Source organism: Leopardus geoffroyi, chromosome E1, assembly GCF_018350155.1.
Source record: "Leopardus geoffroyi isolate Oge1 chromosome E1, O.geoffroyi_Oge1_pat1.0, whole genome shotgun sequence".
In the NCBI taxonomy this organism is placed as follows: Eukaryota; Metazoa; Chordata; class Mammalia; order Carnivora; family Felidae; genus Leopardus; species Leopardus geoffroyi.
In genome coordinates this window covers 27,145,109-27,170,270 of record NC_059330.1, presented here as the reverse complement: position 1 = coordinate 27,170,270, position 25,162 = coordinate 27,145,109, and the positions used below count along the sequence as shown (strand labels likewise).

Here is a 25,162-nt window from a genome sequence, read left to right as displayed (position 1 = left end):
GCAAAATCTTTATTCTTAACATCCTGTTAACTTTCTCAATATTTTGATAGTTTAACCCCTAATTTAAAAAAATCATAGGAGTTTAACATATTACCTAAAAGTGCATTAAACAAGCTGTGGTTATACTCATTTTATTAAATTCACTCCTCTTAGTGTCCCTTTTTGATATCATAATATTTTTTACTCACTAGAAACTCAACAGTTACTAGCTCTTTACTGTAGAACATTTAAAAAAAAAAAATGGTCCTAAAGGATCCATTTGTCAAAGCAAAAACATGCTTATTAAATTTGGAGTTTCCCATCTGATCTCTTCAGCATGCCGGAGTAAAGGGGGAAAAACAAAGTACCACTAACGGCCCCCAGTATGAATATTTCTTTAGGCTACCATCTAGTAGATACCATTGTGTCCAGTTATAATTTTTTAAGAATTAACATTTTTGGTATAAAAACTGCTTGAAATCCAGTGTAAGAAAACAGTTGCCTTATATCAGCTATAGATGAGAATAGCTTCTTTTTATATGCATAATGCCAACTTATAAGACCTGGCTCTAAGCTGCTGTTAACCGAAATGCTGTAAGTTTTACTAGTGATTATGCTGCTTTCTTTCACACTGACTCTAGCACAAATTCTTCTGCAATAAGCTCTGAAGTTTAAAAAAAAGTTCTAAATTTTGCTTCCAGTATGCCCTTTATTTTCACTTTTCTCATGCCTTTTTTAGTGGTTAGATGTTTCTCCCCTAAACCTTTGTTGCTGATTCTACCTTTTTATGCTCAATATGGAATTTGATTTTTTTCTAAGCTGCACCTTCTGAATTCCTTTGCAGGTTGATGCAATAAAGGAAAAGGTGAAAGTTGATTCTTTTCCATCTTTAAGTCTGGAGGACTAAGTCTAAGGAATTTGCATGATTTTTTTCCTTCCTTTTCTACGCTGCTGCTGCTTTTTCCCCCCAATAAATTTTCACTAAAGCCTCTGCAAGTCCCTTGAAACATAACTATAATAGAGCTGTAGGACATTAGTAGATGTTTGCTACTAATCGGCTAATAGGCTTTAGGAAGGGCAGGAGGCTAATCAGTAGTTGGTTCACAGTCTCTCTTAAATGTATTATTAAAAACTGAGCATGGTGAGTTTCCATATTAATTTCCAAAGTTTCAGGAAATTTCTCTTCCCTGTCAGGGTATCTGGACCATAATAGGATTTTCTTAATACTCTAAATAAATTTAAGCAGCCTCTGGTTTTATTTTGTGAGCTTGCCTGACAGTTGTTGAATTTATATATGTATATATATGCCCTAAAAGGCTTTTGGGGTTTTTTTTTTTTTTTTGGTATTGAAGGACTGTGATCCAGTTTCTGATCTCTTGATTCTTACTAATTTTTTGCTGAAAGTAGATACAAGAGATACTAGCTGCTTCCGAAGAGACTTTCCTCATGTTTCTCCAGGTGTCCAGTTCTTATGGTGCTAGTCCGTTTTCAAGAGGAAACAAAACTTTTTTAATCATGAGAGTAGCTTGCTGTAATTGTTGCTAAGCAACACGGAATATTTCTGTATTTAATGAAGCAATATTAACTTCTTCCTGTAATAAGGGACACCTCTGAAGATACCTAAAATTTGCTTTCATTCATCTGTTGGCTTGTCCAAGGTCAAATTTAGGCACCTCTTGGTTGCTGCTTCCTTCATTGGCTTGTCTCCATCCCAATATAAATGAAACAAACTGACGTCCGTTATCAAATTGTTGTAGTAAAAGGGTGGGAAGGTAAAGGAGAGTTGAAACAAATTTAAAAGATTTTGGGTGGGGGACAATGCCTTGAAATTATGTTGAACCAAACTGGAATCACCATTGGAACTTAGGGCAAACCTGAGTAAAATGCATTGTGTGTGAGGCCCTTCAGCAGCTAGTAAGCAAGGCAGTTAGAAAGCGTGTGTGTGAAAAACAGGTAATTGAACTGCAGTGTTATGCATTGTTTTAAATCAAGCATGTACAACAGTCATTGCAATTACATCATACTACTTTTGAAACTCTTAAAGCATTGCTGTGGGCTGTGTGTGTTTCTTGAGAGCCTGTATAGCAACAGTCATCTTCAGATCTCACTTCTTGCTTCAGTACTTTTGCCTTTTTTTCATGCACACATACACCAGAATAACTGACTGCATGTTAACTTTTCCTCTGCAGCATATTGCAGTCTTTGTGGAAAAGCCTTTTACATTATAGTGAATTTTTAATAGTACAGATGGAACTGATCTCAGTGACACGCTTTACCTGTAATTTTTCTTTTTATCCCTGTAATTTTTCTTTTTATCCAAGGATCAGAAACTTTTGTTACAGCTCTTAACAAAAGCTTGTGTTCATAAAAGCCTTCTCTGCTTTTCTTTTTTGAGCAGTCTAAATTGTGTCAGTGGAAACCAAAATTGGATGTTGCTGTGCCAGAGGCTGTCCCATATTATAGAAAAATAAAAATTTTTTGCTTAGTTTGATGCTATTCCTTCAGAGGTCTTTTTTTCTTTTTTTGCCCTCTGCCCAACCTGCCTATGTGCATGCATGGGCAATGTGATACTGCTAGCTCTTCTTCGAAGTCTTTGGTGTACTTCTGTAACAGGACTTCTTTCTTCAACATCTGACTCAAGTTCACCTCTGACATTTAGGTTTACACATGTGTTCACTTTAGATTCTTGTCCTTGAAAGTCTGGAAATGTATTTTGCAGTGGTGGGGTTTTTTGCTGTTTCATTTTTCTTCTAATAACTTGGAAGTTAAGCACACTCATCCATGTATTTTTTGGTATAACCTCTTTAGCTCACTCTTGGATACTGTTTAGTTCGCAAAACCCCTTGATGGCACAGACTGTGCTTTTAATATTTAAGTAATAATATTTAAGTTTGAATGCCAAACATTGGGTATCTCTCATGGAACTTCGCCATAGTAGTTTTTACTTTGATATTGAGCTACTCTGTAACACATGAACTATTTTAGTCTATAAAAATAGGAAAACTGTAAACAAAAGCAAACCAACCCATCTTCCTAGTGTAGAAAAACTACATTTTATCTGAAGGTATCTAGAGTCTACCTCAGCTTACATTTCTCAAATTATTCCCTAATAAACTAGAATGCATTAGACTTACATTCTACTAGATATATGTAATATTTAATATGGGACAATTAAAATATGTATAAAATACTGTCCTAACCTTAATAACCTATGTGAAGACTCAAACATACTTTTAAATACTTTCAAAGAGAAAGGAAGGGCTGTTTTAACCTTTTTAGGACCCAGTCTTTATAGTTTTTCACTGACGTCTGCATGTCTTTTTTTGTGAGTGATTTTTCACTATTTACCTTTTTGAGGAACATGCCGTGAACATTCATTAAAAGATCTTCCTGTATTCTGCCTCTCATTTTGGCGCGCTCTGAAAACCACTAGGAATAGATCATGTCAGAATTTGAAGTTTTAGTTTTACTTCTAGTATAATGATAGACCAACTAATAATAAGACTTTCACTGAGATACCAACTTTTTAAAAGTAGTTTAAAAAGATAGAGTTTAAAAGGCAGGTAGAAGTTGTATAGCAGATATCCCCTAAGCCCATTGTCCTAACATCCTTTCTTCCCAATTCTTCACAGAATTATAGTACCAGATCATGTTAGTCCTATAACAAATTTTGCAGAATATCTTATTCAACCATCATTATATAGACAAGGAAGTTTGAGGGTCAGTACAGTGGTTTGCCAGGGTCACATAACTAGTTTATGGAGGGACCTGTGTATTCCAGCTCCTTTTTTTTCACTTTTTTTTTTTTTTTTTTTAAACATTTGGACTCCTACTATATTAGTTCTGTCTGATACTATCCACTTTTATTTAGAGTAGTTAGCATGTAGTAGCCATTTACTTCTTTGGCTTCATTAAAAACAAAAATTCTTCCTCAAAGATGTGGCAAAAATTAGGCATTCCTACTACTATTTCTACTTCTTAGAAAATAGAGCATTAAAACATGCAGCCTGTCTTTATCTAAAAAGATGGAATATGGAGCCACTTTGTGTCTTAAATTTCAGTCCGCACCTATAACAATTATCAGCAGAAGCTGTGCACAATTGGCAAAAGATAGCTTATTCTAAATGAGTACTTGTCCAGTCATTAACTCATTTCACTTTTTTGAATATCATTTCCTTTGGGGAGGGAAGTCTTGTCTGGTTATGAGTTCATTATTATTACCTTTGATAAAGTTTAAACTTCATTTGAAAAAGTGGTTCCTTCTTGTTATCTCCCTCCCTCAGGCTGGCTGCATCCTAGCATGCCCAGTTTTAGCCTGGCGTGAGCTTTTATGGCATTTATAAATCCCTCCTTCCTGAGGGTTTATAATGACAGTGCTAAAAATCACCTTGACTGAACTATGAACATTGCCATTGAATTTGAGGGGGCCTGAGAATATTCTTTCTAGTCTGTTTTATTTTGACAAAATTCAACATACTAAGGCTTTTCCACTTTCTGCCATAAACCTAGGTGTATAATATTTTTGAGGTGCTAAGTAACATTACCTGTTTTTCTCCAGGTGGATAAATTAGATGCTTCGGAATCACTGAGAAAAGAAGAAGAACAAGCTACAGAGACGCAACCTATCGTTTATGGTAATCTCTCTCTCTCTTTAAACCCACAGAAAAGTAGTAGACAAGTGTTTCATTCTTTAAGGATCCTACTTCAGAATAGAAATACAGTTAAGTGTCTAAAGTGCAAAAAGCTCACAGAGTTCAGGAATAATTCTACCATCTTTTTCTGAAAACAGTCTTAAAGCAGACACTGTTATTATTCACTTAAGGTAGTCTTAAATGCAAAGATAATCTTAAAAAATAGTCACTTAAGATCATAACCTAAATTTTCCTCTTGCCTGCTCACTGATTGATTACATATTCATAAATTAGAAGTATTGATGAATTCAGTTTTCAGAAATGCAGAAGCTAAGAAAACATGCCAAGGCTGTCTTTATGGTGCTTTACAGACAGAGTGTATCTTCTCTTTAAGTTCTAACTGGGGCAGAAAACGAGGTAGTTTCCATTTGAGAACTTTCCAGAGAGATAGGATCTTGAAACTCTCAGTGAATATATAGGGCAATTTAATTTCTTCTATGTGCAAGTAGTTCAGACTTGTACTCTTGGTGAACAGATACATTTGAACAATGAATTAGAAGGGTATATATTATGTCGCTGTAATCAGGTGTTTTTTGGAGGAAGGCATAAAATTGTGACCATTATATCTCAGCCTGCTAAAGGAAATGATAATAGACAAACATATTAGGACATTGTCTCCTTTTAATTACTTACTTACTTACTTACTTACTTTTTAAAGTAGGCTTTACACCCAGTGTGGAGCCCAGCACCGGGCTTGAACTCACAATCAAGGCCTGAGCTAAGATCAACAGACACTTAACTGACTGAGCCACCCAGGCGCCCCCCCCCCCCCCATCTCCTTTTTATTGTAGATAAAAAAGACTTTGGGAATTTGGAGGACTGCATAGTTTTGATAAAGTTGGAGAAGATAAACTTAAAAGTAGATTAAGGATGATTAAAGTAGGTTAAAAGATGGGAGCAAGATGTTTGCGTATTTCAGATAGGGAACAATAGGAACAAAAATAGGGTGGGGGTAATATTTTGGGAGCACCTATTGAATTTGGCTTACCTTCAGGGTATTTAAATGGAGAGTCCTTCTAGGCAGTTGAAAATTTCAGTATCAAAGTTAAAAGTGATTTTTATAAACTGCTGGTTTCCAAAAAGAATTTGCTCACAAAACAAATTCTGGTTGTTCACAAAAGAGAGACTTGAGGTCACCTGTCTGAGAGAAACTTTGCACTAGGTTTACATTCTAGAGGGAGATTAAGATTACTTCTTTTGCAAGGTAGTGGATAGAGGTGTTACATTGTTTTTTTCCTTTTAAATAAACCAGGTTTCTCTACAGGTCATTTTCTGTATGTGATCAACTACTATTTGTAGTTGAGTGTTGGGGTGCCTGGCTGGTTCAGTCGGGGTAGAGCATGCACCTCTTGATCTCGGGGTCATGAGTTTGAGCCCTACCATTGTGGGTGGAGTTTACTTAAATTTTTTTTAAGTTTATTTCTTTATTTTGAGAGAGAGTGTGTTTCCAAGTGGGGGAGAGACAGAATCCCAAGCAGGCTTTGCACTGTTAGCGCAAGGCCTGATTGCAGGGCTTGAACACACAGACCATAAGATCTGAGCCAAAGTTGGACACTTAACTGACAGAGCTACCCAGGCGCCCCTGAAAATTTTTTTTAATGAAGTACGAGTGCTCATACAGTATTTGAAACAGATTTATGTTCTGATGTATTCATACGTAAGCATATTTGAATGTGTCTTGTTTTTGTTTTTCTCTTAACTAGTACTAGATTCTTTCCTAGATATCCATTAGATTACCATTTCATTTCATTACCATTTATGTTGTTTAAATCAGAAATTTAAATCTAATTTTAAAAGTTTATTTGTGTTAAAACCACATCATTAAAAAGTTAAGCTTTCCTGTGCTTATTTCACCAAACATGTGTGAGTACCATGTGGTGATAAGTGTATTGGCAGATGTCTTGCCCATTCATGTCAAGCATGCCTGTGCATATTGTTTTAAATAAAATGAGGTAACATAATTACTGTCACTGTTCTGCCCTCTGCCCTGAATTGTTTGGCTTTTTAGGCAGAACCCTTCTTAGGGTGGGTGTGATGCCAAAATTGTGACAGTCAAAAGTACCACCACAAAACTCATTCTAAGTTTTGATTATGTTCTTAGAGTAGGGGAGATTAGAGTATGATAGTCTACACTGCTAACAATTTGTCCCACCTCCTGCCCCTCCACCCCCTACCCTTTCTTGTTTTTCTTCTTTAGGTCAGCCCCAGTTGATGCTGACAGCAGGACCCAGTGTTGCAGTCCCTCCCCAGGCACCTTTTGGCTATGGTTATACTGCACCACCCTATGGGCAGCCACAGCCTGGCTTTGGGTACAGCATGTGAGACAGAAAGCTGATCCTGTAGTCGCCTATTTTCGTACTGAAACATCGTCTCTACCCGCTTCTCAGTTTATAATGGGAAAACAGGCACATGTTCTTGTAACCTTTATTTCATGAAGGACTACTTTTTGTTTCTAACTATAAACTCGGATCACCTGTGTTAAAAGCTTATTTCACATTCCGCATCATTTTAGAATTTATTTTCAAAGGGGAATAGTTTCAATGTTTATTCAGTTGGGCTTTTTTTCTTCCCCCTCATTCTTTGAAGAACTGCTTAATACTCAATCTGTTGTGAAGAACCTGATTTGCACTCTGTAGTGTTTAAAGAAAAAAAAACTCTAATATTGAATCTCTTAAATTTAGTGTATGTAAACAGCTTATGATATGTATTGTCTAAAATGCATTTAAATCTCTTACTCAAAAGCTACAGCAAAAGTATTGGTATGTGACCATGTAAGACTGTCAATGCCAACAAAGACAACACTAATCAGCATATCCTACATTGGATTGCAGTGCTCTCCAAATTATTTGAAAAATGCATTACAGACAAATTGCCTGACTTTTAAATGAGCATAAAAGGCCCTCTAACCTATGCAGGTTTCCTCATTACGCATATAGAAAATGCTAGTGTGTTTTTGCTCACTTCATATGTAACAGGTGCCCTTATGTTGTGCTGTATCCTGTGCTTTTTCTGTGGGACCATTCCATTCAGGAACAAAGAGCACCATGATTCCAATCTGTGTGTATTTACTAACCCTTCCCTGAGGTTTGTGTATGTTGGATATTGTGGTGTTTTAGATCACTGAGTGTACAGAAGAGAGAATTCAAACAAAATATTGCTGTTCTTCAGTTTTGTTTGTGGAATTTGAAATTACTCAAATTTAAAATAAATTACTGGACTGTGGAAATAACGTAGAATGGCAGTTTTAATTAAATACCTTTCAAATTTTAACCAAAGAACCGTGGTTGTGGTAGTTTTATATTGGGTATTGAGGTGGTACAGGGAGGTGTGAGTGCAAAAGCAGAATGAGGATTGGGATAGGGAAATACACAGCATTACATCATGTACATTCCTGTGGTTAACAAGGTACATGCAGCAGTCTGAAGAACACTGTAGTAGGCCACATTTTGGCTGTCTCCCATCATTTTAACCAAGTGGCACTTCAGGGTTTTTACCTAAGCATTTCACTTAAATGAACAGATATGGGTATTCTGTCAACTTGCGATCAAAGTATATAAGCATGTAGTTAACATACTGTGCCTCACCATGAAAAGGGCCCCAAAGTATGAGTACTTTTAAGTGGAATTTTTTTAAGCCAGTGTTTGAATTCAACCCTTTTTGTTCATGGCTGAGAATGTTACTTTAAGTTCATTTCACTTTTTAATCCTCAAAAGAGTTAGAGGATTAAACCCAGTCCTCCACCAAACCTAGCCTTGTATTGCCCTATAATTCTCCACACCGACCAGGCAAATGACCATAAGCAGCACAGGTTTTTTTGTTTTTTGTTTTTTAAACATAGAACCCCTGCCCTGCCCCACTTTTAATCATCCTACCCCTAAAATTATAGTATTAACTAGAAAATCCCTTCTCCTGTTTTGGTTTGTCATAGTGAAAACATTGAGCTGTACTTATGCTTCTGCTGTGGATCTCTGCCTCCCTGCCTTTGTTGTTAATCAAAATCAACAGGGAGAATAGCAGTGGTCCTTGGGAGCTTAATCCTTTTCAGTCGAGATGTGTTCTTCTGGACCTTTCCTATACTTTGTGAACCTCTGAATATGTTCCCTTGTGTGTATTAACATGATGAGTACTTTCCAGAATTATTTGCAGGAGTATGTTTAAATCACAAAATGCCTACCTTAAGACTTGGCAGTGGGTGTTGTACATAAGCGGTAGAACAAATTGGTAATAAACTTTATTTTAAGGGATCTTCCATGACATTACTCTGAATAGGATGATGGTCTGGGAGACGTAACTTAAAACAGGAAACAGTATTAAGAATTCTTATAATTGTCTAAATGTAACTGAAACAGGAGAGAAGAGAGTAATGGAAAACCTCTGAGGAGGTAAACATACCTTCAGTGATCTTTTGCCCTAGTATCCAAATATAGCCATTGTACAAAAAAAAAAAAAAAAAATCTGATATTTGTTAACTATTTCAACATAGACATTAGTACAATAGCAACAGAATGATATGAGCTCCAAGCAGGGCTGCTTGAATGTTCTGTAAAAACAAATTTTAAAAATTTATTTAAATGTAACTATTAAACTCATTGCATGTAAACATAAACAATTATATATTAGCCTTATTTCTTAAATGAGAAAAATGGAATTGCACTGTTTTTTACAAGTCTCTTCAAAGTTTTTCTTCACAGAAGACTGCTGGATTCTGTTTGCATTCACTGTTACTACTTTTTTTAAAAAGTATGTGAAGAAAGTCTAGCCTCACGAAGATGTATAATTAGGAAAGTATTTTAATAGCCTTTTCAGATACTTGTAGTAGTTGAAATGTGGAATCTGAAACCGTAACACTGAACTTTAACATATTAAAATCCATTAGTGTCTTTAGTTTGAATAGATCTTTTATCTATGCATGATTTGTACCCTCATGCATTGGTTATATGGAAAATAGATTCATTAATTTGTACAGGTTTTCTAAATGTTGACACATATCTAAAAATCCTATCTGTGAGGAACACTGATCTCATCAGAAAAATCTTAGGTTTTGGGAAACTTGGAGGAGAGGTAGATAGAAGTTTTCCAGAATACGGTCTGTTGCTTTCCTTAAAATGATTGGCTAATTGGATACTTAATTTGTCAGTTTTTACAAGTAAAACTCTTCCATGACCAAGGCTGCTAGTTCAGCTCACAACTCAGCCACACATTTTTTTTCTCTCAGGACAACATTCATACTTCAGTGTGTACCAGAAGTGTTCAGTGTTAGAACATTAAGACGAAAGTAGTGAAGGGTCAAATTTAATAATTTTTTTTTTTTTTACTGCTTTATGAAGGACATTAAGTGAATCGTGTGTGTGTGTGTGAGAGAGAGAGAGAGAGACACTATTGGGCAATGAAGTACTACTTGTATAGGTAGGGTGCCCCTGCCTTGATTCGTGAAAGATGCCAGAGGTTTTATCCACCTTTGCTTTTGTGTTATCCGTGCAAATGTCAACACAGCAAAAAAAAAAAAAAAAAAAAAAGTCTTAGCATTACAAAAATATCTGACCCCTTGAAAGTATCTTAAAGACCCTATGGGCTTTGCAGAGTATACCTTGAGAACTGTAAGATTAAGCACCCTATAAAATAAATACTAAGTACAGGTGAAGTAGGAAATAAGCATAATATATTTCTGGAATTATTAGAATTTGTATACTATTCATCCTGGTAGATATACCATGACTTAGAGTTACTTGAGTCAGCCGGCCATCCTGTTGGGAATGCACTGTCTTTGAACTTGGAGCCATCAGTCTCTGAGGCAAGCCTCAGAAATTACATGAGCCAGAATGGTGCATTTAGGATTAAGTTCTCTTCGCCTCAATTACATGCTGTTGCATCACTTTTGAATCTAGTGTAAACATTCTATTTAGAAGCAGTTGCTACTGTGGCATCATTCACAGATGCACTTTCTCCTGTGCTGTCATATGCCAGTGTAAACTCTAGAAAACTGACCAAATAGTACAAACTGTGACTGAGTGCAGTAGTCTTTATTGTTTTACCCAGACTCCACTGACCTTAGACCTTGAAGTATTATCGTGCTGCAGATGTTTGAAGCTCAATGCTAAGTAATGCTAATTACTGAAGTTAATTGTGGAGAATTGGAGCTACTTCACATGCACCTGTTGCCAAAATTCTCTCTGGCATCATTAGTTCTTTGGGATATACTCAATTTAGAAATACTATCAGGGTCCCCCTAAAAGACTTTCATTCAAAAAGCTATGTTGCTTTTGGGAACCGGAACCTCCCTCCTATCCTGGGCAGGTGGTGTAACAGTAACTATTGGAATTATGTCATGATAACCATATATCAAAAGGGAAATAAAGATGCCCTTAAATAATTGAACTATCTAGTTCCTTAAGTTCTAGGTAAAGAAACAGTAGGATGTTGCATGACACACCACATTCACTTCACCATTTCCGTAGATTCTTGTGTGGGCCTAGTACTACCTTCAAAGTCCATACAAGTCACTCTGCAAGTTTTTCTTTTTTTTTTTTTAATTTTTTTTCAACGTTTATTTATTTTTGGGACAGAGAGAGACAGAGCATGAACGGGGGAGGGGCAGAGAGAGGGGGAGACACAGAATCGGAAACAGGCTCCAGGCTCTGAGCCATCAGCCCAGAGCCCGACGCGGGGCTCGAACTCACGGACCGCGAGATCGTGACCTGGCTGAAGTCGGACGCTTAACCGACTGCGCCACCCAGGCGCCCCACTGCAAGTTTTTCAATGCCTGCACTATTAGGGAAGTTGTGGGGAAGTAAAAGGAATTTTTTATAGGCTATGATGTAGAAGCACTACTGAGAAATCTTTGGCCAGTGTGGGTCAGGGAAATGAACGTGAAATACTGCACAGGTGGGTTAATCCAGAAGGTTAGACTGTAAATCCGCTGTGTGGGGCTATACCATGATCTATTAATGTTGGCTATCAGTCATCCAAAAAGTGATGGCAGGAAAACAAACTGCAGTTTGCATCCAATGAGAATACCTTGAACCCTGATCCTTCAATGGGGTATAGCAGCGTTGTCTTGGGGAAGAAAAGCCATTACACAGGGACGTAACCATGCACAGGAAATGCTGTCCCCCCCCCCCCCCCCCCGCACCCGCCCTTGTAATCCAATTTGGTTGTGACCAGTTTCTCAAACATTTTTTTGTTTCAGCAGCTATCACTTGAAACATCAGGACCATTTGACTTTTTTCTTTTTTTTTTAAGCCAAGATAACTGAGCCAAGTACCTGATAAAAACATGGGAACGGATGGATTTTGATCTCAAAAATACTTAAGGTAGGGGGAGAATTTCAGTTTTATTGTTAGAATTTGACAGTTTCAAAACACATTGTGGTGGGACAATCATCATACAAAATTCCACCTAGTAAAGTTTTAGGTGACCAGTGACTTTGTCAATTAGATCTGCTGGTCCTGGCCCAATTCCCAGGACAGTTCTAGAACCAGGTGCAATTTGAGTACGTCCAGCATCTTGGATCAAACTTACAGTCAGTCCTAGCATTTTTGCATGGGTCAATAATTCAACCAGAGTTTCTTCATCAGGGGCTTTGACCACCACTTTGGGCTGGCCACAGTATTCCCATTGTTTGAGCAATTCAGGGTTTCTTCTTTGAATTTGCTTGTAGGCAGAAACAGCAGCATGAGAGCACTGGGCAGCTACTTTCCCTTTTCCCATCTTCAAGTCATTTCGAACCACAAGAATCATTTTGTACTCCCCACTTTCTCCTAAGATGCTTGCTTCACTTCCAGTCTCGGTGTCTATCTCGCTCACTGAGCTTTTGGGAGTCATCCCAAAGCGTACACGGAGACCCCAACCCAGGCACATGCCACAAGCAACTCCGGCAGCCACGCTAAGTGCACCAGGATGAGCCAAATATTCCATCACCAAGGATTTGGAGAGCATCTGAAAGGAAAGGAAAAAAAGTTATCACTATAGCAGTGAAAAATTACAGGCTTATCAGACAAAACACCTTAATTTAGGTAAATAAGTGGCAACATTTAAAAACCATTATGAAGTCATCCAGAAAAAAAGCAAAATATTATTTTGGATCTTAATGTACTGTTTTTTCTTCCCTTTGTACTAGAAAAGATTCAAGAATTCAGGTAAAGCAGTTACAATCATTCTGAATCTCAAGGAGTATCTAGTTCTTGGGATACCATAAAGCTCTGTTCCTCTGTCTTCCCCCTAAGTCTTGTAGACAAAGGAAATATTCTATTTTATCACGCTGTCTAAAGGACGTAAAGAAACCAAGAATAACTCATCCCTTCTCTGGAATATAGTGCTTATTTGTGTCTTCATAATGCAGTGGTTCTCAATGGGGATGGTACCAACCCCCTCAGAGAAGTTCCTAGTTGTCACAGCAATGGGCCTGGAGTGAGGCGTGCTGCTGACATTTACTAGACCTAAGCATGGAATGCTAAAAGTCTTACAAAGCAAAGATTTTCTCGCTGGAAATAATTATAGGTAAAAAACCATCAATCACTGAGACCAGAAGCTAACTTCATTATACACATGGACACAAAATATTTTTTGCATAGTTCTAATATACACTGAATTTGCCAGAAGTGTAACTATCATATAAAACAAAGGAAGATCATCCTTTATTCTTTATTTTAGAAATTCCTGTTACCTCAGCAAAGTTATTCATGGTATTTGAATCACCAATAAAACACCCGTATCAGTCTACAGTTGAGGCTGTTACATTCAGAATGCTTCCATGTATAGGCACAAATAACCATCAGTTTCTTCTAGTGGAACAGCATCTAACCATTTATATATTGAAATACATGGGACTACCATATTTGTAGTGCTTATAAGTAAGTGCCCTCGGATAATCTACATGGCATAGATGGCAGTCTTGGAAATACTTTATCACAAATATTTTAAATGAGAATGGGGCGACTGGCTGACTCAGTTGGTACAGCACGTGCCTCTTGATCTCAGGGTTGTGGGTTCAAGCCCCACACTGGGTGCGGAGGTTACTTAAAAATAAAATCTTGGAGCGCCTGGGTGGCTCAGTTAAGTGTCTTGACTACGGCTTGGTCTTGATCTCATGGCCACCTCAGGCTCTGTGCAGACAGCTCAGAGCCTGGAGCCTGCTTCAGATTCTGTCTCCATCTCTTTCTGCCCCTCCCTTGCTAACAAATATAAATAAACATTAAAAAAAATAATAAAATCTTTAAAAAATTTAAAAATAAGGATACCATAGGGGATGTTAAATTTCTTGAGATACTGCATACTATAAAAATTCATCTTTTTTAAAGTGTACAATTTAGTGGTTTTTTAATATATCCAGAAGTTTGTACAACCATAAGTACTATCTAATCCCAGAACACTTTCACTGCCTCAAAAAGCAATCCCTTGGGGCTCCTGAGTGGCTCAGTTTGCTGAGCTTCCAACTCGATTTCAGCTCAGGTCATGATCTCAGGGTCATGGGATTGAGCCCTGCACTGGGTTCCATGCTGAACAGGGAGCCTGCCTGGGATTCTCTCTCTCTCCCTTTGCTCCACTCCCCTGCTTGTGCATGCAAAAAAAAAAAAAAAAAGAAACCTGTGTAACTAGTTGCTTCCCATTTTCTCTACCCCCAGGTCCCTGGCATTTGCTAATCTATTTTGCCTATTCTGGACATTCATATAAATCAAACAATTCAATATGTGGCCTTTTGTTTCAAGCTTCTGTCACTTAACACAGAAATACAGATTTAAGAAACAAACATTGAAGGATCAAAGGAGAGTGACATGGAATGGCCAGAGGCAAGAGGGTCACACATGTAAGCTGTCAGTACCTAGTTTCAGTCCTCTTTCACTGGTATGACTAATAATGGTGACAGGGCTGTATTGACATAGTACTTTATGGCTCTAGATGCCTTTTTACAGTCAGAAAAAAAAATTAAATTCTTATTAGAACCCACATTTTCTCAGAATGCATCTATCATTTAGTTACTACATGAGGCTTACATATCAGGATTTCTCTTTCATAATCTAACAACTAGATTCCAAAGTTGAATAAATACTCAATTATGTAAAAATTATATCCATAACCTCCATGTCAACAATTAGAAGGATTTTCTGCACCCATTTCTAGGTTGCAAAGTAACCAAATATCCTATATACCAGATTCAGGTACTATCTGGAGATGGGAACCACATATAGAGGGCCTATTATGTGTTGTATAACTTGCTAACCCCTTTACTTCCATTATGGTTGCTATGAAAATTAAAAAAGGCATGAGCCTCATTTTAAAGATGAGAAAAATAAGGATCTAAAAGAGAACCTGCTTATCCACAGTAATATAACTAATAAAAGTAGTATAAAATATACTCATCTAGAGATCATGACAGAAAGCTTCTCACTTTCTGAACTTTATCTAAAAACAGACATATACCAGGTTCCTGGGTGGCTCAGTTGGTTGAGTGTCCTGCCTCTTGATTTCGGCTCAGGTCATGATCTCACAGTTCATGAGCATGCAGCCTGCTTAAGATTCTCTTCTATCTCCCTCTGCCACTCCCTCACTCTCACTCTTTCTCTCAACAGCAACAAAAACTAAACAAACCAAAAATAACCACCAAAAAACAAACATATCAGTAAGAGAAAAAAACGAAAGAAGAAAAAGTTCTAGAAATTACAAAGTTCATTGCTTCTGTACCATACCTCATGAGGTCTCTAATTCTACCATATTAATACCATTAATACCTAACATTTTTATTCTTTAGGATGTTCTAATCACCTATCAGCCTGATTACATTATCATCTAACTCCTCCAAAAGGTGTTTCAGCCTCTTTCCCTTTCTGCATATACACCACACACATATCAAAAACCCAGTGATTGAGACTAAGGTAAACATAACTATTCTTAGTCTCATGGATAATCCTGGGCAATGGTGGCATTGCAAAACAAACACGTCCTGTAAAAACCCTCCTCCTGGTGTGTTCTAATTCCTCCCAGACTAAGCCCCTTTCACCAATGTTCTTGATCCCATTCCCTCCGGAACCGTGCTCCCCACCCGTTAATCGTACTCCCTGGGGCTATACCTTGGCTTTTCTAACCTAAAAAAAAAAAAAAAAAAAAAAAAAAAAAAAAAAATTTCCCCAATCCTTTTTGACCCTGGGACCACTGTCTGACTTCTTTTTCCTTTTACCTCTAAACTTCTTTAATTACCTGCCTCCTTTCCCCAATCAACTGATATTGCTAAGGAATTAGACACTTGTTAATTGCCAAATGTAGTTGCCTCCTTTTAGGCCTCTTCTTGAGTTTTCCCCACCACTCACTGATGATAACGTTTCTTTAAACTTTCCTCCCTCTAATTCTTTAATCTAACTTTCACCCTATTATCATCCCACCTTTCTGATAGTTTTTTTTCCAGTCTCCTCTAGCTCTGATATTTGCCCCTGATGTATGTATTGCACCTGCTTACACGTTTATCCTTCTTTTCAGTCTATGCCTACATCATCCAATACAGTATCCATTAGTCAACACAGTTATTTAAACTTAATTAAAACTAAGTAAAAATTCAATTCTTCAGTTGCACTTAGCCACATTTCAAGTGCCCAATAGCTCAACAACTTAGAAGTGGCTAACGGTCACTCTGAGCTGCAGAATATTTCCATGAAAGTTCTATTGGACAGTGATGGTCTATAAACTCTCTTTTCATCCAATAAGTTGATATTTATGGAAGGCCTATTGTGCACCAGGCACTGTTCTGGACCTTAGAGATAGAGCACTGAACTAAACAAAGTCCCACTCTTCATGGAGCTGACATCTAATACAGGAGAGAGCAAATCCCATTTATTCCCAAATTGTCATATGCTGAGGACTCCTGACACCTCTCCTGGGCTCCAAACTGGAATTTCCAGCTTCTACTAGAATACTATAGAGTATTCTAATCTGTATCCTACACTGAACTCAGTATTTTCCTTTCCCTCTAAAATTTCCTTTTTCTGTATTCTTTTTTTTTCATTATTATTTATTGAAAGAGAGAGAGAGAGAGAGAGAGAGAGAGAGAGAGAGAGAGAGAATCCCAAGCATGCTCCCCACTTGTCAGTGCAGAGCCCTATACAGGGCTTGCTCCCACGAAGAGATCATGACCTGAGCTGAAATCAAGAGTTTGAAGCTCAACCACTGAGCCATCCATGTGGCCCACCTTTTTCTGTACTCTTGACTTCTTAGTAACCCTGGACTCTTTCTCCACTGGCCTACCACATCCAGTCACCAAACCTTGTTGAATTTATCTGTGTTCAACCTATCTCCTTATCCTTGCTACCAGTGCCCTATCGATGTCTTGGCCAAAAGCCTTCAAATTACTTCTCTATCTCTGATCTTTCCTCATTTGCTTCATGCATATCCTAGTTCATCCTAGTCCATCTGCCATTAAAATTATACTTTTTTTTTTTAAAGTTTATTTATTTGGAGGGTGGGGGGGGGGGGGAGAGAGGGAGAAAGAGAAACCCAAGCAAGCTCCTGGGAGAGCCACATGCAGACCTCAAACTCACAAACTGTGAGCTCATGACCTAAGCTGTAATCAAGAGTCTGAAGCTTAAGAGACTGAGCCATCCAGGCACCCCTAAAATTATACTTGTAAAACACAAATCTGATCCTGTAATATTTCTGCTCAAAAACCACCAGATGGAGGTGCCTGGGTGGCTCAGTCGGTTTAGCAACCTACTTCTGATTTCGGCTCAGGTCATGATCTCACCATTCATGATCTCCAGCCCTGCAGTGGGCTCTGCGCTGACAGTTCAGAGCCTGCTTGGGATTCTCTCTCTCTCTGCCCCTCTCCTGCTTGCTCTTTCTCTCAAAATAAATAAATAAACTTAAAAAAATATTACCAGGTAAACACCTAAAATATAAAACAAATCCCTTAGCACAAATTCAAAGCACTACACAGTTTGGTTGCTACCTACTTTCTCCTAATCTCTTCTGCTTCATACTGTACTATCCAGCGACACCAAATTACTAGGTTCCCTTCAAAGAGCCATCTCTCCCAGGAATTATTTTCTATTTTCTTCACTTACATACACAAACACAAACACACACAACCTCTTCAGCCATGAAGGCGTGGTTCAAACGACACCAATCTCAAGTGTTTATCATCCCCCAATCAGTCTTAATTATTTACTCTACAGAACTGCTGTAGCAATTACACATAACGACTGCACATCACATTTTCAGAGCCTAGTGCCTGGGCTAACAGGATTAAACACTTCTCTGAACATTATATCTGTGTTACACAGAGAGACACATTTTTCGATCATATTCGTGGAAACCTTTCCTTTCCTCGTAGGACTCCATTTCATACGCTGTGGGTATTCAATAAATACTCAACAGGCCTGCGCGGTATTTTCTCACATTCGGAGCAAGCGTATCCACGCTGCCTGAATGAAGGCTCTGCCTGGGAACAAGAAATTCTGGGTTCTTCTCCTTCTCAGGATTTTGGTCCCTTCTTCCAAAGGACTACTAGCTGAACAGCAGTAGTGGCTCCAGTGTCCAGTTGGGCGGAAGACAGTTTACGGAGGTGAAAGGCTCGGAGGAGGAGGTATGTAATGAGGTGGAAAGAAACATTCCAATTGGAGAGAGAATGCAAAATTACCTCCCAATGAAGGACCGACTTACCTAGAGAACCTCACCAACGCCTCACTCGCGCCGCTCCGCTTTCCCCCTAGCGTAGTGAACACGCTTCTATCCCACGAGTTACCTCTTCCGGGACTCCTTGATAAGTTCCGGATCAAGAACCGCGAAGACAACAGTCATTCTTCCTCTCGTCCCGCCCACAGGTCCCGAACCTAGACCCGAACTGAAATCCCGCGAAGATCTTCGGAGGTTGCAGAAAAGAAAAAGGAACTTTTGTCTCTTGGAGGCGGTCCCCGGAGGGATGGGGGGTGGGAAACGGACCGGAAGTGACGAGAGCGAGTTCCGGTTGGCCGGACCCCAGCGGCGGGTGTGAGAGTCGGTCAGGAGCCGCTTCCAGGATACTGAGATCCGGAGAAGCCGGGGTCAGAGCGGGTAGGTAAACGAGCGCGTGAAATTGGGGACGGAAGCCTGAGACTGTCATCAGGGCTTGGCTTCTTCCGGAGCTCTCCCACTTAGATCATATAGATGTGGGGCACCGTGATTTCGACCAGGTTATCTGGGACACCTCACGGTTCACCCCGGTACAGTGAACCCATACACTGGATTTCCTATCATTTGCTCTCATCGTCGCGGACTTGGAAGCTCTTCTAAGCTTCTGTAGAGTACCCATCCCTTCTTCCTTCCCCGGTATCTAGAACCTCAGAGTAAGTGGAGAAGATCCTCCCTGCTGATGACCAAGCTGTTTCTCAGGACCTGTCAGTTTGGTTCTTGCCCTCCCCAGCCACTAATACATGATACTAAATGCATTCGCTTCTAAACAAAATTCAGGCGTGTAAGTGCCATCTAAAGCGTTGGTGGCCAAGGGAATGGGGCCTTAGCTCCGTTGATCTTTTGCAAAAACCCTTCACGTATATCTTACTACTTTATGAGGGGCAGGATTTTCTACCTCTTCCAAATTTCTGACACTCTCCTCGCCTCTGTTCTATTACAGCGGAGGTACTTGCAGTAAAACCTGGGGATCGGCTTAATCTCTAAAATTCCAAGAAGCCATATGTGACCCTGTGTCACACTAAGATTACTTAATGACCTCCAGTAGGTTTAAAGTATTATCTTTGTTTTTATGCAGATCATGCAAAAATCTCGTATAGGCTCTGACACAGTTTACCTATCATGGCAAGACACCTCCTTTTCTTAACTTCAGTGTCTTTCAATTCTCCTTTGGGGCTGTTGTCAGAAATTTTGTAGAGAGACTGCACTGACTGATCTTTTGGAGAAGTTTGTACAAGGATTTCTATGATGTAATGATAGAGAATTTAATGATCTGACCGCTACTGCCTATTAATTGTATTATGAGCTGTGATTTTTGTTGTGTATTCTTAACATAAATGATAATGGTAAGAAATTATTTACCGGGAACATTTTATGCGTTCTAGATTATGTTTTTATTGATCTTTGGAAGAGGGATGGTAGTACCTAGACAAATACGGCCAATTTGTGTGGGTATGAAATGATTCTGTAGTAGAAATCTTTTATATTTTGCTTCTTTGCCTATATTATTTTAAAACACTAAAGCTTTTTTCTTCCCTTTGAGAGATATATCTTACTTGATTAGTACAGTTCAATTTCTGTGACTCACATTCCAGAATAAAGGTTGGTAGGTTACCTAACTTTCTGAGCTGGTCTGGATTGTGTTGATAAAAGTACTGCTCACTTTATTTCATAGGATTTTCACAATGGTTAAGTGAGATAGTAAATGGGAAATCACTATATGAATTAAAATATGGTGATGGTGTCAGTTTACTCTGAAAGCTGGAAATATATCATTGCAGAATACTGTTGTTTTGTATCATTTCACAGTTTGATGTTTTATATTAAGTGTTACTTATCTGAAAATATTATCACACACTTCTGAGATGAACTTTGCCCTAGTTTTGGACCCAATAAAAGCTACCTACGAATAGTTTCATACTGTAACCCATTGCATTAGTCATCGTGGTTAATAAGTAGGTGACTAGAAAATGAGTATAGTTTTGCATTTGGTAGTTTAAATCTGATCTTTCTTGGTCATCATGTATTGTCACTTAAGAATTTCCAAGTGCAAGGGTTTGCCTGGGTGGCTCAGTCGGTTATATGTCTGACTCTTAATTTCAGCTCAGGTCATGATCTCACAGTTTGAGTTCGAGCCCCAGGTCAGGCTCAGTGCTGCTGGTGTGGAGCCTGCTTGGGATTTTCTCTCTCTCTCATATCTCTCTCTCTCTGTCTCTGTCTCTCTGCCACTCCCTCCCATGGGTGGTCTCTCTCAAAATAAATAAATAGACATAAAAATTTTTTTTTCCAAGTGCAGGGCACCTACATAGCTCAGTTGGTTGAGCATTTGACTCTTGCTTTTGTCTTGGATCATGATCTCACTATTGGGCTCTGTGATGGATTTGGAGTCTACCTAAGATTCTCTCTCTTTCTGGGGCGCCTGGGTGGCTCAGTCAGTTGGACATCCGACTTCGGCCCAGGTCATGATCTCACGGTTTGTGAGTTCGAGCCCCTCATCGGGTTCTGTGCTGACAGCTCGGAGCCTGGAGCCTGCTTTGGATTCTGCACCTCCCCTCCCTCTGCCCCTCCCCTGCTCATGCTCAGTCTCTCTCTGTCTCTCAATAATGAATGAATAAACGTTAAAAAAAATTAAAGAAAAAAAAAAAGATTCTCTCTTTCAGGGTGCCTGGGTGGCTCAGTTGGTTGAGTGTCTGACTTTGGTTCAGGTCATGATCTCACGGTTCTTGGGTTCCAGCCCCGCATCAGGCTCTATGCTGACAGCTCAGAGCTCAGGGTTTGCAGAGCCTGGAGCCTGCTTCAGATTCTGTGTCTCCTTCTCTCTCTGCCCCTCCCCTGTTAGCTCTGTGTCTCCCCCCAAAAATAAAATAAAATGTTTAAAAAAAAAAGAGAGAGAGAGATTCTCTCCTCAAAAAAAAAAAAAAAAAAAGAATTTCCAAATGCAGAGGAAGTTGAAGTTTTTGGTGCTTACATATAGTTAACTAAAGGTTAGAAATAACATTACTTACTTCTATTAAGTAAAAAACGTTATCATTTCACCAAAGCCTACTGAAAGCAATATGTAGAATTAGAAGAAATCTCTATGAACATATAGTTATATTCTTCCCATTTAACAGAGGAGAAAATTGAGCCCCACAAACAATCAGTAATTAGCTTGCCCGAGGTCATATGGTTTAGGTAGTACCACACCCTGAACTGGAAATGAAATTACAAGTCTTTTCTCTGTTCTTCTAAGGTTGTTTCCAGGCATCTTTTTATGGTTTGGTATTATTTTCCAGTTTGCATGAAAATAGTTTCTTCTATGTATTAAAGGGATCTATATGTGTGTATACATTTTTCCCTTTTTAGCTGATTTATTCTTTTTTTAATTTTTTAAACGTTTTTATTCATTTTTGAGAGATAGAGCACAAGCAGGGGAGGGGCAGAGAGAGACACACAGCATCCGAGGCAGGCTCCAGGCTCTGAGCTGTCAGCGCAGAGCCCTATGTGGGGCTCAAACTCATGAACCACACGATCATGACCTGAGCCCAAGTTGGGTGCTTAAACCAACTGAGCCACCAAAGCACCCCTTAGCTGATTTATTCTTATAAATTCTAGGAAAACAAAAACACTGTGCTTGCCAAGATTTGCAGTGGAATGGAATAAAGAAAGAAAGAAAATTAGTTCTGTTCTTCAGAACAGTTTTTCTGAGTTCATGCTGCATTACTATCAGATATCAAGGTGTCTTCTTTCTGACAAGTGGAAAAGACAGAGTATCTTTGTAACACGTTTCTCTACTGAGTAAATGTTGTTGGTAATAAGGAAGAAGCTGTTTTAATTTCTTTGTTCCTGTTAAAAAATCTCCCCAAACTATTTGTAATTTTAATATTCTGTTATATTAATTATCTGTTAATTTATTGAGCCATTTTTCTATTTTATTCTGGGTAAATAGCCAGTGTAGAATAGTTCATTTCTTTTCTTATTGAGAACTGTTTTGTTTCCACTGATTTCATAAAACCTGTTTAGTCTCTCCCCATTTTTGGAGATTATACGGCCAAATACTTAATAATCACTGTTTTTTTGCCCAGTCCTTTTTGTTGGCGTTTCTCTCTCTCTTTGGTACAGACATAAACTCCAGATTACAGAATCTTTACTAAACCTCAGAAACAAACTTAATGAATTAAGTGATAATGTGTTTGTTATTGTATTAGTTAATAATCTGCTTTCACAGACTTGCAAGTATTTTGAGGGGTAAACTATTAGAGTTTATTGCTTCAGGAAACTCTATGTAGGGAAGCAACTGTGTTTAGGGTTTGCCGAACTGATATTATATATTATGTAAACCCTTCGGTAAAGCTCATTTAAAAATATTATCCTCCTTGAAGGTTTTGGAAATTTGAACGGAGACACTTTTCTGTGTCAGATAAAAGACTAAGGCATTTAAAGCTTAAGGCATTTTTAAATTAAGCAAGGGTGACCCATTGAGTAATCCTGTCCCAGCTAGTCTAACTGAAATTGCTAAAGAGTTTGCTGGTATTCAGAGATACATTATCTTTTCAGTATTTCATTATGATGTTTTCTCTTGTTCTTGAAGTTCTTTAATAATAACCTTGGTCTTGGGGCGCCTGGGTGGCTAGTTGGTTAAGTGCCGGACTTTGGCTCAGGTCATGATCTCATGATTCGCGGTTTGATCCCTGCATCGGGCTCTGTGCTGGCAGCTCAGAGCCTGCAGCCTGCTTCAGATTCTGTGTCTCCCTCTCCCTCTGCCCCTCCCCGGCTTGCACTGTGTCTCTCTCACTCTCTCTCTCTTGAAAATAAATAAAACATTTTTTAAAATTAAAAAAATAATAACCTTGGTCTTTATAATTTTTTTTTGGAAGTACTAGGTAGATAGTGTTAAGAGCCAGGGCAATGAAGCTAGATTGCATTCTTTCAAATTCCAGCTTTTACTACTATGCAACCCTTGGGCTAGTTACTTAACCTCTTCCTCCTAGGCTATGAAGTCGGTACCTGTTAAGGTTAAATGAATAGATTTAAGTAAAGTGTTTGGAATGGCATATAGTTAATCATGATTGTTATTGTTATCATCAGGTAGCCTAGTGAGCAAGTTGCTAAGAGAAAACTCTTTCCCAACCTTCTTTGAACACATGTCTTTTTGTTGCTGCTTACTTGTCATTGTTTGCTCAGTGTTAATGAAGGTTCAGTAAATAAGTATATATATATATATATATTTCATTTTGTGAATATTTTACAACATGTGTGAGATTCTTAACCAAATGAGGTATTCTAATAGGCTATTCTCTCAGTTTTTTTGTGTGTTATTATTAGTTTACGTTATCTGTGCAAACCATAACAGAATTTGAGAATTGCTATTTGGGAATTTAACGTGCATTGTTATCTTCTAGCACTTACTTTCTTTGCATGGGAAGATTATTCTGCAATGACATGTATTGCTGTATCTGTTCATTCATCCAATCAGGGAACAAAAATCTAAAAATCTTGTGTTAGTTCCTTTACCAGGTTTTGGAGAAAACAGTGGGAAACAAGGACAAATGTATTTTAGTTGGGACCCTGATAGAGAAAGGAGTAAACACAGAAATGAAAGAATAAACAGTGTAGTAAATATTATGAAGGAAACAAAGGTATGAGAGTTAATGTGGATGTGTGCCCATTTGAGATTCTAGCACAGTATACGTGGAATACAGCAACATGAAATGAGGTAGGGAACATACTCATGGTCCAGATTATATAGAGCTTTGTAGGCCATGGAAATGAATTTGGATTTGATTTTGAGCGTAATAGGAAGTCCTATAATTTCAAGTAGGGGAGTAGTATGATTTATAAGGACTCCACTCTCGTTCACATGTGAAGGATGAATTGAAGGGGACAAGAATAAAAATGGAAAGAGAAGTTAGGAGTCCATGGCAGTAGTCTAAATGAGAGACGAAAATGGCCTGGACCACAGTGGTAGCAAACAAGTGGAGAGCCATGGGTGGATACTAAATATATTTGGAATAGGACTGGGTCCTGGATTAGATGTGAAGAGTAAGGAAATGAGAAGAGTCAAGGATGACTGTGCTTCTGGATTTAGTAACTAGGTGGAGGGTTGTGCCAAGTACTGGGAGAGGGAAGGTTTGGGAAGGACCAGGTTTGTGACAAGAAGGGGGATGGGAAGGACATGTTAAATTTCAATGTTTATTTATTTTTGGGACAGAGAGAGACAGAGCATGAACGGGGGAGGGGCAGAGAGAGAGGGAGACACAGAATCGGAAACAGGCTCCAGGCTCTGAGCCATCAGCCCAGAGCCCGACGCGGGGCTCGAACTCACGGACCGCGAGATCGTGACCTGGCTGAAGTCGGACGCTTAACCGACTGCGCCACCCAGGCGCCCCAGGACATGTTAAATTTGAGATGCTTAGCAATCATCCAAATGTGGTATTAGGGACACAGATCTAGAGATCAGGACCAGAAATGCAAATTCAGGTTAGTATTTTAGGGGCGCCTGGGTGGCTACATTGGTTAAATGTCCGACTTCAGCTCAGGTCATGATCTCGCGCTTCCTGAGTTCGAGCCCCGCATCGGGGTCTGTGCTGACAGCTTAGAGCCTGGAGACTGCTTCAGATCTATGTCACCCTCTCTCTCTGCCTGCACTCCACTCACACTCTGTCTCTCTCTCTCAAAAATAAACATTAAAAAAATTAAAACAAATTCAGGCTAGTATTTTAAACTACAGGACCAAATAAGTCACTTGGGGTGACAGGGAAGAGGAGAGGGCCCAGGTCAGGTAAAAGAGAGCTGGCAAAGGAGGCCAAGGAGTGTTTGAAGAAAAAACAAATACACAAAAGTAATAAAAGTGGGTATATCTAGCA

The 25,162-nt window shown here is 38.8% G+C and overlaps 3 protein-coding genes across 9 annotated transcripts in view; 2 read left to right on the top strand and 1 right to left on the bottom strand.

The window, feature by feature from the left end:
- CLTC (clathrin heavy chain) overlaps positions 1–7,945 on the top strand; it is a 65,820-nt gene extending 57,875 nt beyond the window's left edge. For 2 of the 4 annotated variants that reach the window (XM_045490652.1, XM_045490651.1), the window contains 3 exons: positions 824–844; positions 4,538–4,613; positions 6,868–7,945. In XM_045490652.1, coding sequence (XP_045346608.1) covers positions 824–844; positions 4,538–4,613; positions 6,868–6,992 — 222 coding nt within the window. In that variant the 3' untranslated portion in view covers positions 6,993–7,945. The remainder of the gene's footprint in view (positions 1–823; positions 845–4,537; positions 4,614–6,867) is intronic. The other 2 variants (XM_045490654.1, XM_045490653.1) reach the window with 1 other exon arrangement.
- A 4,036-nt stretch (positions 7,946–11,981) lies between these two features.
- PTRH2 (peptidyl-tRNA hydrolase 2) overlaps positions 11,982–25,162 on the bottom strand; it is a 57,878-nt gene continuing 44,697 nt past the window's right edge. Inside the window, exons 2-3 of one of the 2 annotated variants that reach the window (XM_045490658.1) lie at positions 18,312–18,510; positions 11,982–12,605 (exon numbers count right to left, since the gene is read on the bottom strand). In XM_045490658.1, the coding sequence (XP_045346614.1) occupies positions 12,066–12,605 (540 nt within the window). In that variant the 5' untranslated portion in view covers positions 18,312–18,510 and the 3' untranslated portion in view covers positions 11,982–12,065. The remainder of the gene's footprint in view (positions 12,606–18,311; positions 18,511–25,162) is intronic. The other variant, XM_045490659.1, reaches the window with a different exon arrangement.
- VMP1 (vacuole membrane protein 1) overlaps positions 18,550–25,162 on the top strand; it is a 132,228-nt gene continuing 125,615 nt past the window's right edge. Inside the window, exon 1 of one of the 3 annotated variants that reach the window (XM_045490657.1) lies at positions 18,550–18,701. The gene's annotated coding sequence lies outside the window, so the exon portion shown is untranslated. Of the gene's footprint in view, positions 18,706–25,162 lie in introns of all 3 variants that reach the window. The other 2 variants (XM_045490656.1, XM_045490655.1) reach the window with 2 other exon arrangements.